The sequence below is a fragment of the Alosa alosa genome, chromosome 17 (genome assembly GCF_017589495.1).
Source record: "Alosa alosa isolate M-15738 ecotype Scorff River chromosome 17, AALO_Geno_1.1, whole genome shotgun sequence".
Lineage (NCBI taxonomy): Eukaryota > Metazoa > Chordata > Actinopteri > Clupeiformes > Clupeidae > Alosa > Alosa alosa.
Genome location: NC_063205.1, coordinates 29,306,739 through 29,324,218, shown reverse-complemented (window position 1 = coordinate 29,324,218; position 17,480 = coordinate 29,306,739). Strand labels below are relative to the sequence as shown.

Genomic DNA, 17,480 nt, shown 5'->3' with positions numbered 1-17,480 from the left:
AGTCATGTATTTATTGTCACGATTTGACAGGTGCTTACCTGGTCATGTACATACTTTATTTGATATCGCACGCATAAATTAACAAAAAAGTATATATTAAGTAAATGTAACATGTGCTGAAAATATTTTGTGCATTTAAAGAATGGTAATCTGGAAACAACAATCAAGTTTCGTTTGTGTGGTGGTCTAGCAAAACCAGATTAATGTGGTCGCACCACCAGAGGGAGAAGTCTTCATTAGGACTCTGAACCAGACCGAAGCGGATTAGACTGGATTTTGAGCAGGCTTCCAGGAAGGTGATATTTACATTAGAGAAACATTGATGAAATCATGAAAATTAATATTGTAATGCTGATAGTTATTTTTCAACTGCTCATAGGCTATCCCCTCTGATAACAATGGACCACAATTGCCCAGATTATTATTTAAAGAAAGCTATAGTCTAGTCTTTGTGGAAATGCAATACCCATGAACAGTTTTCTTGGACCTATAAAGCTGTTCGAACTTTCTGAAAATGGAAATACGATGTCTAGCCAGCATGACCAGCGCGGGTGCGTATCCTATCCATGCATTTTTAAAGCATGTACAGGAACCTAGCATACTCTGTAAAATTCACTGCAGCTTGTAGCCAGGTGCTAACACCGTTCGAACGTAATGCCGGCGGTGAGCTCCCAATTAATTAGCCTATTGAACAGCAATTCTGAGTGTGCAGTAGTCAATTAGTGTATAATACAGGTTACGATCAGAATTCGTTTTGTGGAAGGAGATATGGAGAAACTGACGTGTCAATCGCTTGACAGTCAGCCCAACCTCATTAGCCTACAAATCTACCGAGATGGTCTCCAGGGGCCTAAAAATTCATGATTCAAATAGACCTAACCTTTCTTTGTCTAGTCTGTTTGAAGCTAGATTATATTATAAATTATAATATTATGTTTTTTAAGTTAAATGAGGGCTATACAAATAGAATAAGATAGAAAATAGAATAAAGTAGCCTTCATAAACTTGCATAACAAGAGCAAGTGTAACCCACAAGTAGGCTTTGCATTTCATTGACTGAAATGTAGCAGGCAAATATTCTTAACATTTACTGTGCTTTTCTCCTTCTGTGCAGACCATCTTCTCCCCTTGCCATTGCTGCGCCTCATGGTCCCCCCACTAAGGTTACTTGCAGCTGCCATGTGGCAAGTGACACAGCAAAGGCATGTGGAACATTATGGGATGCTAGAGGAGTTTGTTACCACAGTTACAGAGAGTCTTCCAGACCTGCTGAGCTATCGTCAAAGGGCACAGTTGATTTTGGGCTTGAGAGCCAGGGTAAGCCAGACGAGGTGTTTTACTGTAAAATGCACATTACTCACTCCATACAGCCATAGTTCACAATGTGTGTTGCACATTTGAAATGTATGTGGTTATGTCTGCCATCTCAGCTAATTTTGGAGCTGTGTCGTGGAGAAAACCCAGCTGATCTGAAAACCCTTCAGCCCCATCTAGATCGCATTCGTGCCCCACCTGTTAATGTCATGAACAGTGAGGTATGAGCAACACAAACGTAGCATTAATACAACAAAACGTTAATCATGCACTTTAATTTGAACCTGATACCACACTTCATGTTTGCAGGCTTGTGATGAGGAAGTAGAAGAGTCTGAGACCAATTTTCTGTTGCTTGTCCAGACCCTGTTGAAAGACCCTGCAGAGAGGGAGCACTTTTTTCAAGTGAGATTCATATTACAATACTTATCATTTAGCTGAAGTTGTCATCCAGAGCGACTTCTTTGGAACTAATTAAGAGGACAGTGCCCCTGGAGAAATTCGGGATTACACGCCTTCCTCAGGTGCACAATTGTGTCACTTGCTAGGATCAAACTCATACAATCTTCTGATTAGGAAGCGCAGATCTCTACACAAACCACTAGACATTTACATTTACGTTTAGTCATATTTAAGTATAAGTATATATACTCTTTTGATCCCGTGAGGGAAATTTGGTCTCTGCATTTATCCCAATCCGTGAATTAGTGAAACACACTCAGCACACAGTGAACACACAGTGAGGTGAAGCACACACTAATCCCGATGCAGTGAGCTGCCTGCAACAGCGGTGCTCGGGGAGCAATGAGGGGTTAGGTGCAGGGGGTTAGGTGCCTTGCTCAAGGGCACTTCAGCCGTTCCTACTGGTCGGGGTTCGAACTGGCAAGGCAAGGTAAGGCACATGATATTGCTAGTGCAGCAATAAGTACTACTCATATAGAATAGAACAGTTCAAGCGAAGTCAAGGGAGGGAGAAGATGGATAGTCAGAAGAATAGGGAAGAGGGTACTGGTAGTGGTAAGAGCTAGATGGAGCATGTCTAGCTGTTAGTAGTGCTAAGAGAAGGCACTCTCAGAAAAGTTGGGTTTTCAGGATGTTTTTGAAGATAGAGAGGGACACCCCTGTTCTGGTAGGAACTGGTAGCGCATTCCACCAACCGGGAACCGGGAACAACAACCAACAACAACAACACCACCACCAGATACAGGGATAAAATTCTGTTGAAAACAATAATAAAATCACATGGAGTCCTTTTGCTGATTATTTCTTTCCCTTTCCTTTATCCCGATTTAGAATATCTTCCCAGTGGAATATGGCTATAAATATGACAAATCATTACAGAGGCTTATGTTGGATTTCCTGTCCAGATTGGAGCGGCTCTTACCAGTGCCAGATCTTACACAGGTACTGCTCCTAATTGTCTGTATGTGAGAGAAAACATATTCTATTGAATTTAATTTTAAATTGAAGAACTAACATCAACGTGTTGTGTTGGATGTATTCAGGTATTCTATTAGTATCTTGTTCTTTTGGTGTTATTGTTTATGCACTTTATGCAACCATAAATGTTGTGGTATGATACAAGACTGCAGCCTGTCTGGTTTGTGTAGTAATGATTGTATTGTAAATACCATGAAAATCATCAGTCAGTGTAAACATTACCATTCTTGGTTTTGCTGTCGTTTTTTCCTGTTACGTAACATTACAGTATGAAGTAATTTTTGCTGTTTCTCAGATGGTGTCTTGGCTTAGCAGCAACCCCTCTAGCTTGGAAGAGTGTTTGCTGTCAGCCCCACTCGCAAACCAAACCAAGACCCTTCTGGAACACCACAGGAACCGTGGTCATCTGCATTTCATGGGTATTCTAATCCCATCCCAGCACTCTCTTGCATCGTTACTGAGGTTTTTCTACCAACATGCATGAGCATGATGTGATGTTTAAATGACCAACACCTTGTGTTGTAGATTCACTTCCATCGACTGGTGATGACTACATCCTGTCCTCCTTGTCCCTCCCACCTCTGGTGCGAGTGGTGATTGCCACAGAGCAGCCTGACTCTGTTGATGCGTCAGATTCCATGTCTGGGGTGGAGGGCCAGAACAAGGAAGACTTCCTGGACTACCCAGTAGACCTCTCCAAAGACGACAGAGAGAAGGTAAAGGGGCCTGAGATAGCAGAGGGGACAGATGAATGTGGTCCCAAATGGCTGGGGGACAGCGACGAAGGAGACACCTCTGAAAGTGGGGAGTGTGAAACGTGGATACCGATGACCTCATGTGGTCAACCCCCACCCCCTCTGAGCCCGGCTCTCTTGGACCTCTCACTGAAGCGCTCCATGGCGGGCATCAGCGTATGTGGACAGCACACATCAGAGGAAAGCACTGTGGCCAAAGCAAACCTGAAGAGGACTTTGAACGGTCATAAGTTTGCAGAGAAGAGGAAAATGTCTGACAGTTCTGACATGCTCCTTAAACGCCCAGCCGAGTCTCCACAATTAAGGTCAGGGGGGGACATAAAACTGTCCTTATGTTTAGTTCGCCACTGCATACGCCTGCCTTGTCATCCTAAGTGATGGTGGGGATGTTGTGGAGTGTTTTTTTGTCCTTGACGTGTAGGTGTTTGTCAATGTGTGTACAGTCTCTTCCAGTGCATCTCTGCATCTAGCACTTCTAGCACTTACCACTTGACTAGCCCCCTTCTAGAACTGTAGAACTAGAACTGAACTCCTAGAACTTTCTAGATTCTATGCAAGAAGTACTTGCAGCTCTAGGATGTCCTTCACACTGTACCTTGATCGTTTCCCTTTTCTGTAAGTCGCTTTGTATTAAAGCCTCAGGCCGTCTGCTAAATTACTAAATGTAATGTAAATGTAATGCATCTCTGCATCAAGATAAACCTTGCATCAATAATAATTAATTAATACCACTAAGTCGGAGTGAATGAGATGTGTTCTGATGCCGTCTATCTGTAATCATCTTCTACTGTTCCACAGGGATTGTGAAGAACCCAATGCAGAATGTTCATTCATCTACTCCTGGGGAGGGTACACAGGTATGAAAACACAACTAGGATAATATAATAAGATACAGCTGTGCGCACATTAGTGTGACCTTGAGAAATGTGTTATTGAGAAATGTTTAGAGTGGTTTGCATGGTTTGCAGATCTTCAGGATGTGCCCCAGCACCCTACAAATGATGTCTCCAAAGTCCCATGGTCTGATCAAGAAACCCTCAACTTGATTGACATTTGGGGGAAAGACAGCATCCAGCAAAGCCTGAAGGACTGTGTTCACAACAGACATATCTTCAATGTGATCTCCAAGAAGATGTTGGAGCGTGGATATTTGAGAACTGCAGAACAATGCCATACCAGAATCAAGCGGCTAAAAATGAGTTTCAAACAGTGCTATGAAAACAAGTGAGTATTGCACTAAATATGAACTGATTTTTTAAGGTTTAAGTAGATAGACATTGTTTGTTTAACGTTAATAAAATGTCACAACATGATATTTATATAGACATATTCATAGTCTGAGTGACATGCGTATGCTAATAGAGTAGCGATTTGCTCTTTGAAAAACAGCATCAAAGGTGGAGACAGGTTGGAGTGTAAATTTTACGACCAGCTAGAGAGGATTTTGGTGACTGAGGGATCCTCCTCAACGTCTGAGGTCACATATGACGTTCAAGAGATCATAGTTGAAGACCAACCACCAGAGGATCAGCTAACTAGAGAGGCACACGAAGAAGACAAGGATTTGAAGTTCCTTGGTCACAGTGGTTTGGAAGGTACAACTCTTATTGTTATAATATGAAGCAATGAGCCCCAAGACACCATGCTTCACAGTAATTTTAGAATTAGCTAGTGGCCTTTGTCAGGCATGACGCAGAGCAGATTGAATATTGTTATGTGGCAGCCTGTATGTCAAAGATCAATTTTCCAATGGACAAATAGATTCATCTTGAACTCTTAAATTAACATTATGACACAGCATAAAGTTTCAATGCTGTTAACACAGCATAAAGTTTCTATGCTGTTGTTGTATACGTAAACAAAATGTCTAGATTTATTTTAAACCAGAGCTGTTTTCAACAATACTGGTTTGTGCCAATGAATGCAACTTGTCTTTGTCATAGGTACAAAAAATATTCCATGGACTGACCATGAAACCCAGACTCTGATTACCATCTGGGGAGAAGATCGCACACAGAGGGATTTGAGGGGCATTCATCGCAATGGACACATTTTCTCCATGATATCCAAGAAAATGTCCCCCTTTGGATATATCAGAACGGCCGAGCAGTGCCAGTCAAGAGTGAAGAGGCTCAAGTTAAGTTTCCGACAGTGCTATGAAAACAACCAGTGAGTAACTAAAAGCATATGTATTCTTTTCTTATCACATGTGCTCCATGTATGTATAAATTATGCATTAACAAACCCAACTAATTTTAATTGAATGAGGGAATTCAGTAAACGTCTAAAATACATGAAACATTTTATTCAGAATCTTCGTATTCAGAACAATGAAGACAACTCTGTTATGGTCAGGGGTGTAGTGGTAAAATAAGAGGTGGGTAAACTATGAATTCTTGAATTTCCCCTTGGGGATCAATAAAGTATCTATCTACCTATCTCTATTGAATTCTGTGATCACGGTAAGGTGGACTGCACCATGCGGTATCAGATTTTTTTAAAAAGGCTTTCGGAACATGAAGATGGTGCAGGTTATTGTCCAATGTTTATTACAATACCAGTGGTATTAAATGGTTCCTAGAGTGTTGATAAGTGTACATATTGTAAATGTGGATGAGACAGTATGATTTTTGAATGTTAAAAGTTATAATTGGTGAATGAACTTTTTTTGAGAGGTGGATAAACTCTAATAAGAAGTAGATAAACTCTATTTCTGACATTTCAGAGGTGGATAAACTGGGTTGGTTGTGGTTATGGTATGTTCTCTTTCAGTACTGCTGGAAAAGAGAGAGTTGAATGCAAATTCTATGATCAACTGGAGAGACTGCTAGTTAATGAACTACCCTCGTATGTGGAGGCGCTCGGTGACGATCAGGACACAGACGTAGAGGCCAAAGGCTCCGGAGACACCGATAATGACTTTCCTGTCTACTCCTACCAAGAGATTGGTTAGTGCAATGTCCTATCAAAGCATGATCATAATTAATTAGTTTGAAACATTGCTTTTGATGGAGCATGTTCAGCTTTTAGTAGTGCTAAGAGAAGGCACTCTCAGAAAAGATGGGTTTTCGGGATGTTTTTGAAGATAGAGAGGGACACCCCTGTTCTGGTAGGAACTGGTAGTGCATTCCACCAACCGGGAACCGGGAACAACAACCAACAACAACACCAACACCACCACCACCAGATACAGAGATAGTATTCTGTTGAAAACAATAATAAAATTGTAATAAAAGAGTGTGTCACTCTGTCTGTAAGGGCTATCTATCTATCATATGTCTTTCTAGAAACCTTCCCTAGTTGTAACACAGTTGTAAGCAACTGCCATTCTTGAAGCACAGGTCAAAGTGATGAACAATTACAATTTCATTCATGTGTGACACATTCACTCAGTGATGATGTCTCTGATGAAATGCACTTCCTGTTATCACTGAGTTACAAATTCTGAATCTGTCTTTTAATTATTCTACTTTGTGTCTTCTGTTTCCTTTTTAATTATTTTTTAATTATATTACATACTATTATTTTTACAATTATAGAACAGTTGCCCTTTTATCTTTTATTTATTATTATGCTTTGCTTTTGTTTATGTAAAGCACATCGAATGGTCCAAATGCGCTGTATAAATAAACTTAATTTGACTTGACTCTCTTGCAATTTTCCGACCCCTCAGAGGTGGCGGTCAACACCACAGACGAGCGCAAGAAGGTTCCGTGGTCGGACAGCGAGACGCTCATCCTGCTGGAGCTGTGGGGGGACGAGAAGGTGCAGAGGAACCTGCAGCGCTGCCCCCACAACGGCCACATCTACTCGGACATCTCGGAGCGGCTCAACGCCCATGGCTACTCGCGCACCTCGGAGCAGTGCCACACGCGCATTAAACGGCTGAAGCTTAGTTACCGGCAGTGTCGAGAAAGCATGAGGTAAGTTGAACACAAGTTGCATAGCCTACTGTTGTTGTAGAAGGACTTCTTAAAGCTTCGATGCTGAAAACTTCTGGAAATGTTCACAGAAAATATCATGTATTTTTTGAATTACAATTTTAGTTAACACACCGGTAGTTACGTTTTTGAAAAGAAAAAAGGCAATGCATTATCCCTATTAAACAGTATAGATTGTTATGAAAAGCCACCAAAAAGAAGTGAAGTGTAGTCTGATCATTTAATGTGAGCATCTATATGGGGAATCCAGGGTTGTCAAAAATGCTACAAAAGAGTATCATCTGTTATCTTCCTCTTTGTGTGTTTAGTTCATCAGAGGCTGAACATGTGGAGTTTAAGTTCTATGATTTGATGGAAGAGATCTTGAACAAGTATCCCTCCTCAAAAAAGGCAACAGTGCAGGACTTCGTCAGTGACACCCACTCAGAGAAAGGTGGTGAGTTTCCATCATATTAGTGTTATATTTATGAAACCACTCACTGCTTACACATTTCTGTCATAACATAAATGGGCACCCCTGTCAAAATAAAAATAAATAAAAATGATCATTATAGTCCACTCCAGGTGTTATGTGAAAAAAAAACATAATTATGGTGGGAAGTAAAATGGCCGCCATAATTATGTATTTTGTTATTTTTTTTTTTTTTTCACAAGGTGTTTTTGAGATGTCTCCATGTCTGAAAATGTGTGTCAAACTGTACAAGTGTACCAAGGCTGCATTCTGTGTATGAAAAGTGCTATACAAATATTTTTTTTTATTATTATTGTTATAAGGTTCATGCCTTTATGATTAAGTGATCATTTCACCTGAAATCTTGCACATATCACCCAGACTACTGTACTTCATCCTCCTTTCATCCTCCCTTCAACACCTTCAGAGATAAATTCACAAACAGCCCAGCCTGACGAGCCAGAGCCACGTTAATAAAATGTAGGGTCTGGGCACTCACCGTTCGCAGTGCTCAGTCCGAGGTGCGGGATAATCGGTTGTCTTTTAAATTCCCTCTACACGCAATAGGACAGCGCTGAGTCCCATGCGTTTTCCCACCAGCAGAGCTAGTTGGCTAGTTCAAACTTTTGCCATCTTAAAACAAGCTTAACTCGTGTCACACTGTTGGACAACAGCAACATCCATCTTCTTTGTTTTCAAGTAGCAGGGAACTCAAGCCAAACCGTTGCAACTCTGCCATCAATCATTATGTTAAGCCCGCCTAACGACTCTATACACGATTTGATTGGCCTGATAGAAGTTTAATTTTTTGAGCTCGCAAGCCAACGGAGAGTTGCTAGACTAGCCCGCTAGGGTGCGTCTAGATTTCTAGGCTACCTCCCTTCAACACTTTCAGAGATAAATTCACAAACAGCCCATAACATTGTACTTCTTAATGAGCTCTATTAGTTTGCTCCTACAGATTCACACACGCCTGGCAGCCACATGCCCCCTGACCGATCCGCATCAGGCTCCTGGTCTGACCAGGAGACTCTGGCGCTTATTGACATCTGGGCCCAGGACGAAGTCCAGAGGGGCCTGAAGGGCGTGGTGCACAATGGCCATGTGTTTTCGGACATATCTCAAAAGATGCATGACCTGGGGTACTCCAAGACGCCAGAGCAGTGCCGCTGGAAAGTGAAGACACTGCGGCAAAATTTCCGTCAGTGTTATGAAAGGAAGAAGTGAGTAATCTATGTTTACCATCAGACATGACTCAGTGTGAGACTCATCTGATTTTGAAACATCAGAGGTTTCCATCTTAATGCCAAGAATATGTCTGTTATTCTGAACTCAGATGTGGGAGAGACAAAGTGGGATACAAATTCTATGATCAGCTCGAACAAGTTCTTGGGTATGAGGCACTCTCCATAGATGTCTTTGATGAAAAGGATGATCAAGAAACAGGTATGGCTCTAACATTTCTCAGTGGCATTTGCAAAGTTGATGACATAAAAAGGGCTTAATGTTCTGAGCCACGGTGCCTGAATTTAGGCTTGGGCCGGGCCAATTGAAGATTTCAAAATTTAGAATTTTGTATTTTGCAAGTCCTAAGTACATTTTAAGTTAAGCTAAATAGTTCAGGCACAGAAATGTTCCTTGCTTTAAGCCTTGTGTCCAGTCCAGTTGACCACTCATGCTCTTCTTGGGCAGGAAGTGACAGCATCAGATTCACTCCCTGGTCAGAGCCGGAGACTTTGGCCCTCATCGAAATCTGGGGCAACAAGGATGTCCAGCAGAGCTTGCGGGGCTGCATCCGAAACGGCCACATATTTGCTGAGATATCAGAGAAGATGGCCGCCATGGGATTCCCAAAAAGTGCTGAGCAGTGTCACAAGAGAGTGACCAAGCTGCGTAAGACCTACCGTCGCTGTCGCAACAGCATGATGTAAGTCTTTTTGACCTCAACCCAAACTCTCACTGAAATTTAGATAGTTAGTGTTAATATTGCTTCAGGTGGGGCACTGAGTTAATGTTCTTTATTTATTCGTGATATGTTTCTGCTAAGGTTTGTGTACCCTTTGAAACAGACCATGTCTCTCATCACCTTAGATGAGTGTATGAATACTGTGTGCCTGCCTAAGTGCATGTATGTGATATGTGTATTTATGCATCTCTTTGTGTTTATAGATGTGTGGATGTGTATTTATACAGTATGCCTCCATTTAACTGTTCAAAATCTCCTCTTGGACGTTTTCAGACATGGTGGAAAACCAGTGCTCTTCAGATACTACAGGTTCTTGGAGCCAATTCTGAGTCATTTAAGTTTCTCAAATGACGCGGGAGATTTAAGCTTTGATGCATCTATGGAAACCACAGCAGATTCTGATCAGGAAACGGGTAATGCACCTTATCACCTCTAAACACAGCAACAACATCTGATGATTGTGGAGATTCAAGCCATAATAAGCTTTATTTATGAACTTATGAACAGTGTTACCTCATAGATTAATTCATAGCCCCATTGCATCCAATGCAATCCCATTCCCTGTCAGAATCCCAGCGAGCAGCCAGGAGAGCTGTGGCAGAGTCCAGCCGCAAGATGCCCTGGTCAGACCGCGAGACCAAGGCCCTGTTGGCTATCTGGGGCGAGGACCGCATCCAGTACAACCTGCGGGGCTGCCTCAAGAACAAGCACATCTTCAAGCACATCTCCAAGAGGCTGGTGGGACAGGGCTTCATAAGGACGGCGGAGCAGTGCCAGACACGAGTGAAGCGGCTCAAGGCCAGGTTCTACCACGAGAAGTGAGTGAGTTGCAGTTTGGGCAGAATTGTGGGATCAGTTTGGTACTAAGAATGGTTGATATCCATACATAATGTGTCTCTAGCTTACATAACTACTTTAAAATATTTGGAAAGAAGAATTTATCATCGTGTGTGTGTGTGTGTGTGTGTATTATATACAGGGAGGATTGTAAGTTCTATGAACAACTGGAGCAGATATTCCTTAAGGAGATCTCCATGAATAGTTTACCTGAGGAGCCACTGGATATGACAGGAGAGCTGGAGTCCATAACAGATTCAGATCCAGGTGAAATATAGCCCACAAATGGACAAAAGGAAAGAGGAAAGCAAATGAAAGGGTCACAACAGTCATGTTATATTCCTTTCGCGAGAAAATGACTTGTTCAGTGAAAAGACTTTTGTATAGACCTTGACCTCTCGATGTAGTTTCAGAGGCTAACTTTAACCCCGTCTGCCACCTGCCCTCAGAGTCGCCGGCCCCTACTGCCCTTCGAACCCCCGAGGGCCCGAAGCTGCCATGGATGGACAGCGAGACCCAGGTGCTGATCGACATCTGGGGGAGCGATGCCGTCCAGAGCAGTCTGAGGGGCTGTGTGAAGAACAAGCACATCTTCGCCCAGATCTCACACGCCATGGCCGAGAGGGGCTACGCACGGACGGCCGAGCAGTGCCAGTCCAGGGTGAAGAGGCTGAAGGCCAGCTACCGACAGAGCAGCGAGATCCTCAGGTGGGGAGATGGAACTGGTATAATAGAGTATGTGTTCTATTTAGTTGTGCTACTTTGCAACTTGTATTTTTTGTAAGTATATTTTTAAGTAAAGTACTTTTAAAAGTACTTTGTAAGTCTACTTTTCTAAGTATATTTTTGGGGACTTTTTGCCTTTATTTTATAGGAGAGTGAAGAGATGGTCAGGAAGTAAGTGGGGGATAGAGATGGGGGTGGGATCAGGAAATGACCCGGGCCGGACTCGAACCCAGGACCCACATGGGCACCTGGGCCCGATTTTGGTATGGCCGCTGTGGTGTAGCCAGTTGCACCACAGCACCACCACCCTTGTATTTAATTTTTTCCATGTCTGATTATTCACATTCACTGTGAGTATTCATGATGGCTCAACTTTTTATCCATGTTGAAACAGATACATTTTTGTGTTATTGTCAAAGCCACCAATACATGGGGGGCTGTGCTGCAACTAGTGTTGCACGGTGCACCGATACTACAAAAGTATCGCAATACCCTGAAATTAAAAATGTCACAATGCCTAATTTTATTAGTATCGATACTTTTGAGAATGACCGTGTTCTTTTGAAGTAACATACGTGTGCACAAGGCATGCTTCTAGCGCCTCCTCCCCTAACCTGTGGCTGTGCGTCTTTTCTCCTCACACACACGCAAGCGCAGCCTACTATAACAGCGAGAGATGGCTGCTAGTTCAAGTGATGCTATGGTAACACATAATAATAGGCTAATATCAAGTTGATTTGCTCACTCGCGGCCTTTTCTTAATCCCTCCGCATCTCTCTCTCCCATTCGACTCCTCCCTGTCCTTCCTGAGTAAAGGCAAAAAGGCCCTCAGAATATATATAAAACAAACTACCAATAAATTGACAAAAAATCTAATTAATGTGTGTTTCATAAATCACCAGTCACAGCATTCAAATTATTATTATTTTTCTTGCACGACACAGGCGTGGAGGAGAACGGATTGAGTGTAAATTCTATGATCAGCTGGCAAGGATATTTGGTTGTGAGCTTTCAACAGCAGATCACATGTCCAGTGACACTCGGCTCATGGCTGTGGATGGGGCAGATGTTGGGCTTGCCCTGGGGAACACGAGCACACAGAAAGGTATTCAGCCCACAGTCCTTCAGTATTGTGTATTGTATGCAGTGTATGTTAGCGGAGGCCTATATTATACTGGTATCCATAAGCACTGTTATATCTCAGTCCAATACTAAATCATATTTTTTTATTACCTTACAAAAAGTGAACGTCTTTAACATATGTTCTGCTGTATAACCACACAGAATTACGTCCGCGTCTTTCCAGGGTTTTTAGACTTGGTTGTTCTTCCTTCTCCAGACTCAGCAGAAGCAACCAGACCCGACTATCCACAGACCACCAGTGAAGCCACGACTCCGCGTGACACCACTGGCCGAGGTGGAGCCCCCGAGGAGGTCAGAAGCCTCTCACTCCAGACTACAGACCAGACGCAGCAGGACGAGGGGGAAAGTCAGCAGCAGGACCACGCGAGCCTGAGACCACTGAGGAGGAGTGTGAGAGAGATCCGAGCAAACAGCTACAAATTACAATGAAACATTACCACCTACCCCAGTCATAGCTGGACAACCTAAACTGTAGCAACTTAACATAGTAGTAAGTTTAACAAGATTGAAAATGATGGTGTCTCGTGACAGACTTGCCATGATAAGGTAATGGCTGATCCCCTGTATTTAGTTCATCCAATATACCTCTAGATGCACAACATGCGGTAGAATAGCTCTATGTAAGCTGTAGGGAGTCTAAATTTAATTCTAATCCGCTTACTGTAATTTCCTGACTATTAATGGAGGTTTACACATTGATCACATAAAATCGTGTCCTGCAGTTTATACACAATGTGGCTAATACAGGAAATTACAGTATCACCCAATTCTCCCTGATATATAGAGCTCAGTAGAGACTTAGTTTGTTAAACCATACTTCAATGGTAAAGAGAAAATGGAACTTGTTTGGGGTGATAAGTCTGAACTTCAACCAGAGTGCCTGGAATTTACCCAGAGTTCCTTAGACTTCTGATAGCACTGAAGCCCTATTAACAGTATTACCACATTCTTACACCAACATGTCCTTGTGAAATTATTGTTGTTGTGTCTTACACATTCTGTGACGTTAGTGAGGTAGATGTGAAGGGCTGTACTGTCTATGAGGCAGAAATGACCCCCATAGTTCAGTCTATTAGTCTAGTTTGTGTGTGGATAAGAATGTTCTGTGTCTTTGTGTCTTTGGAGCCAAGAATACATGTTGATGAAGATGATGTTACCACAAGAGCTCTCCGCTTTCTGTTCTGGATTCATGCCTTGTAACATCTCCTGCCTTGATTTTGTTTTAGACTATTGATATATATATATTTATTTCCCAAACTCTTGAAAGGAGTTGTGACACATGAATGTATTTCTGTTCTTTAAAAAATGTACATCTGTCAAAGAACTTTCTTTGTCAGTTTTATACTGACATTAAATTCCTGTTAGTCCTGTACGCACATGCCTGTATGTGTATATATACAAGCCCTTGTTGATCTATTATTTTATGGGAGAACAAAATAAACTGGGACATCTATATGCGAGTAAAACAATAATGGAATTCATGGAATTGTATTGCTAAGCGTACAGGGGTCATTTTTAATGTTTTTTAGACTTTATTTACTCAAGGGAAGAGCTGTAGCGTTTTCTTTCTGTGGTCACTGGCACTCAAAACTGCCAAGACATAGCAGTACACGATTTGTAAAATTAGGTGAAATTTGATGCATTGTTTGCAGCCTTAGGGTGGCACAATAGTAATGTATTTAAGCAGCTGCTGCAAAGTCATTTGCCTTACAAACTATATCATAAGCCTTACTTCCAAGCCATCAGTTCAAAAGTCTTGAAAAAAATCTCAGCAGAGGCTACCAGCTTAAAAGACATATTTTCATATTACTTACTTTTTAATAGATATGATCAACAATAATGTGGTGTATAGAACTGTGATATGGTAACTGAGCACAACCGCAGTCACATGTCGTTTGTGAGCATCCTCGGTTTCCTTTCCTGGAGAGGAGGGCAGTACACAGACTGCATTCAGAAAACAAATACTTCAAATTATTGTCCTGGTTGTGCTTTGTGACTATTAGTCATTGTTAGATTTAACACTTGTATATAGCTTTAGTATTTTGAAAAGTCTCTGATGTAGATGTTGATGATGGTGGTGTGTCGTCTGTGTGTGTGTGTGTATGTGTGTGTATGTGCGTGTGTGTTTTGAGCATGATCAAAAAGCACCAAACATAGAGACAAAATATGCAGCAATACACATAATATCTTCTTATATCATATCTGCGCTAAGCATCTTTGACATTTACATCAAGAAGGGAAGACAAAGTCAAGTTCTCACTTTGCAGTGCTACTGTCTTGCTTTAATGGTGTTGAAGACTAATCTAATTTTAGTGAGTGAGTGATGGTTTGTAGATTTGAGTGCACAAACTGAAAACAAGTAGAAACGTGCAGATTGTATCAGATTCAGCTCTTATGAACATGAGTCACAGCTCCAAACAGGGTCTTTCATTAGCACGGCATGGGCCAAACTAGAAGACAAAAATATGCATATTAAGTTTTCATAAAATTATTGTAATGCTAGCCGTGATAGCTGTGCATAGGCCTGCTACCAGGGGCGGTCAAAGGATACAGATGACCCCCTCCCAAGGCCCAGCGGTTTGGGGTTTATGCTCTACTGGTGACACAGGACTGTGCTGGTAGTAGAAATTCTCCAGAATTCTGCACTAGCTGGCCTGGCTGTGCATATCTGACATTTTGCAACAGACCTCTAAATAAAAACAGGAAATGATAGTGTCAATTAATAGAACACAAGATGTTCTGCTGTTGGTCGTGTTCAACACTCTTTTCTACCATAGCAGAGAGAGCTTAGATAGATAGATAGATAGATAGATAGATAGATAGAGTAGATAGATACCTTATTGATCCCCAAGGGGAAATTCAAGGTCTCAGTAGCATACAGACATCACACACAACATTTACTAACAGCAGAAAAAGTAATAAAAGTATATAAAAAAAAAAAACAACTAAGCAATAAGGACAGTAGAAGATAAAGAATATTGGGCAGCCGTGGCCTACTTGTTAGCGCTTTGGACTTGTAACCGGAGGGTTGCCGGTTTGAACCCTGACCAGTAGGCACGGCTAAAGTGCCCTTGAGCAAGGCACCTAACCCCTCACTGCTCCCCGAGCGCCGCTGTTGTAGCAGGCAACCGGGATTAGTGTGTGCTGAGTGTGTTTCACTAATTCATGGATTGGGATAAATGCAGAGACCAAATTTCCCTCACGGCCAATATATCAAATAAAGATATTCATTTAATGTCAAATAAAGATATTCATTTAATGTTTAAATTAGTTTAAATTCTTTCTGTTCACTTTTTGGATAAGTGCAGCATATATGACTGGACATGTCAATAAAAATATCTCATTTGTGATATGTACTCTAGATTTTAGGATAAGGATCAGCCTGACGATGGACCAGATAAGAAGTATGCAGCTGGATTGTGTTTGGATTCAAAATGTACATAGAATCAATAACTGGATGGATGGATATTGCAATCATCTTCATGGAAGAATATGTGCAGTTTTCTGTTAAAATAATGACAAAGATTGTAATCCAGTGCAATGTTACCTTTTTGAAATACATGTTCATCAGGCCATGATGCATGTTATATACATACTTCTGATTTATACTTGTCAGCAAACACTTTTTTTTTACAGTATGCGTTGCTATTGCTTTGCTGAACTCATGTTAGTGTCACCCAGTTGTACCATGAAAACATTTTGCATTCTTTTAGCATTAAACTTTTTCATTTACATTTTTTCAACAAATTATTTCAGGTCAGTGAATATTTAGTTGCATCAGACATGTGTATGATAGTGACACATGAAGTATATTTTTAAGATTTCCTCTTTGGTGTGTTTAAGTTGAGTCTGAAGTTCATCTACAAAAAGGACTTAAAGCTGCCCTCTTTGCCAATATAAGGAGATCCAGGTGTTAATTGAAGCTAACTACCTATGGCAAATTGCACTGCAAGTTATAGCTCTGGGGTAACAAAAATCAAAGTTTGCCATCTAAATGTGCTGAAGATCACAGTACCCACTCAAAGGCGGAGGACAAAAGTGTGTAGTGCAAAACGTCTGCATTCCAGACTTCTTCGTCGTCCCGTTTAACAGGTGTGATAATCCCCATGGTATTTTCCTATATGGAGAAATTGTAAGATACCGAATCTCCATATTTGGGCAAAGACCTTCAGAGGTCTATGCCAGGCCTTCCAGGTTCTTCCTATGTCAGTGTGGCATCAAAATGAGTTTGTAGCCAATAATTTAATCAGCAACATTAATTCAAATTGTATATCCAGTTTCTATGAATTCTGTGATCACGGTAAGGTGGACTGTGTCATGCTGTATTAGATTTTTAAAAATAAATTCAAAACATGTTTGATGATGGTGGAGGTTATTGTCCAATGTTTATAACAATACCAGTAGTATTAAATGATTTCTAGTGTTGCGTGTACATCTTGTGACTATGGATAATACAGTGTGATTTTTAATGTTAAAAGTGGCAATTAGTGAATAAACTCTATTTCTGAAATCTCAGCGGTTGATAAACTGCGTTTACTTGCGTTCAGCCTCCACTACATCCCTGGTTGCAGTCATCTGAATCACAAAATTCAATGGGGATGCATGGCCTGGAACTTGATGCTGCCCCCTTCTGGACTTTTGGAGTTTCTTCACCCTCATGCTTGAAGCCAACAGGGCATCCAAAATGGAAGTAAGCCACAGACACACACATTAACTTAGTTTTTATTGATAACCTTTTTTATTTTTAATTTTTCAATACTGCTGATTTACCATCAAAACTTCCTCCAGTGTAGTAGGCTCTTTTAATAATATAAGTTTCCATTCTAACCCAAAACCATAACCCATAATAAAATCAACTAAGATCCTAGACTGGGTATATGATTGACATTCAACCAAACATTGAACTA

At 41.3% G+C, this 17,480-nt stretch overlaps 1 protein-coding gene across 6 annotated transcripts; it reads left to right on the top strand.

The window, feature by feature from the left end:
- Nucleotides 1-76: 76 nt before the first annotated feature.
- Nucleotides 77-15,258, top strand: zgc:113263 (uncharacterized protein LOC503753 homolog). Of its 6 annotated transcripts, XM_048267897.1 has the most exons (24): nt 78-296; nt 380-551; nt 1,115-1,317; nt 1,431-1,535; nt 1,624-1,719; nt 2,608-2,718; nt 3,050-3,173; nt 3,280-3,814; nt 4,308-4,366; nt 4,478-4,733; nt 4,899-5,104; nt 5,453-5,678; nt 6,282-6,457; nt 7,183-7,432; nt 7,759-7,886; nt 8,863-9,124; nt 9,238-9,347; nt 9,594-9,828; nt 10,141-10,280; nt 10,436-10,685; nt 10,847-10,971; nt 11,154-11,439; nt 12,375-12,535; nt 12,770-15,258. In XM_048267897.1, exons 2-24 carry the CDS (start codon nt 515-517, stop codon nt 13,000-13,002), a joined length of 4,314 nt encoding a protein of 1,437 aa, XP_048123854.1. In that variant the 5' UTR covers nt 78-296; nt 380-514; the 3' UTR covers nt 13,003-15,258. The 6 variants fall into 6 exon arrangements, with proteins under 6 accessions (XP_048123857.1, XP_048123855.1, XP_048123854.1 ...); XM_048267900.1 differs by having other exon boundaries at nt 77-551; nt 5,453-5,645; XM_048267898.1 differs by having other exon boundaries at nt 77-551; nt 7,759-7,883.
- Nucleotides 15,259-17,480: the final 2,222 nt, after the last annotated feature.

What these genes read in the sequence shown, in the direction of transcription:
- zgc:113263 (XM_048267897.1), top strand. Translation starts at nt 515, where the DNA reads ATGGAAATACGATGTCTAGCCAGCATGACCAGCGCGG. An exon ending in TGGTCATCTGCATTTCATGG is followed by an intron (nt 3,174 to 3,279) that starts GTATTCTAATCC and finishes CTTGTGTTGTAG; the next exon opens with ATTCACTTCCATCGACTGGT. An exon ending in GCCAGGTTCTACCACGAGAA is followed by an intron (nt 10,686 to 10,846) that starts GTGAGTGAGTTG and finishes TATTATATACAG; the next exon opens with GGAGGATTGTAAGTTCTATG.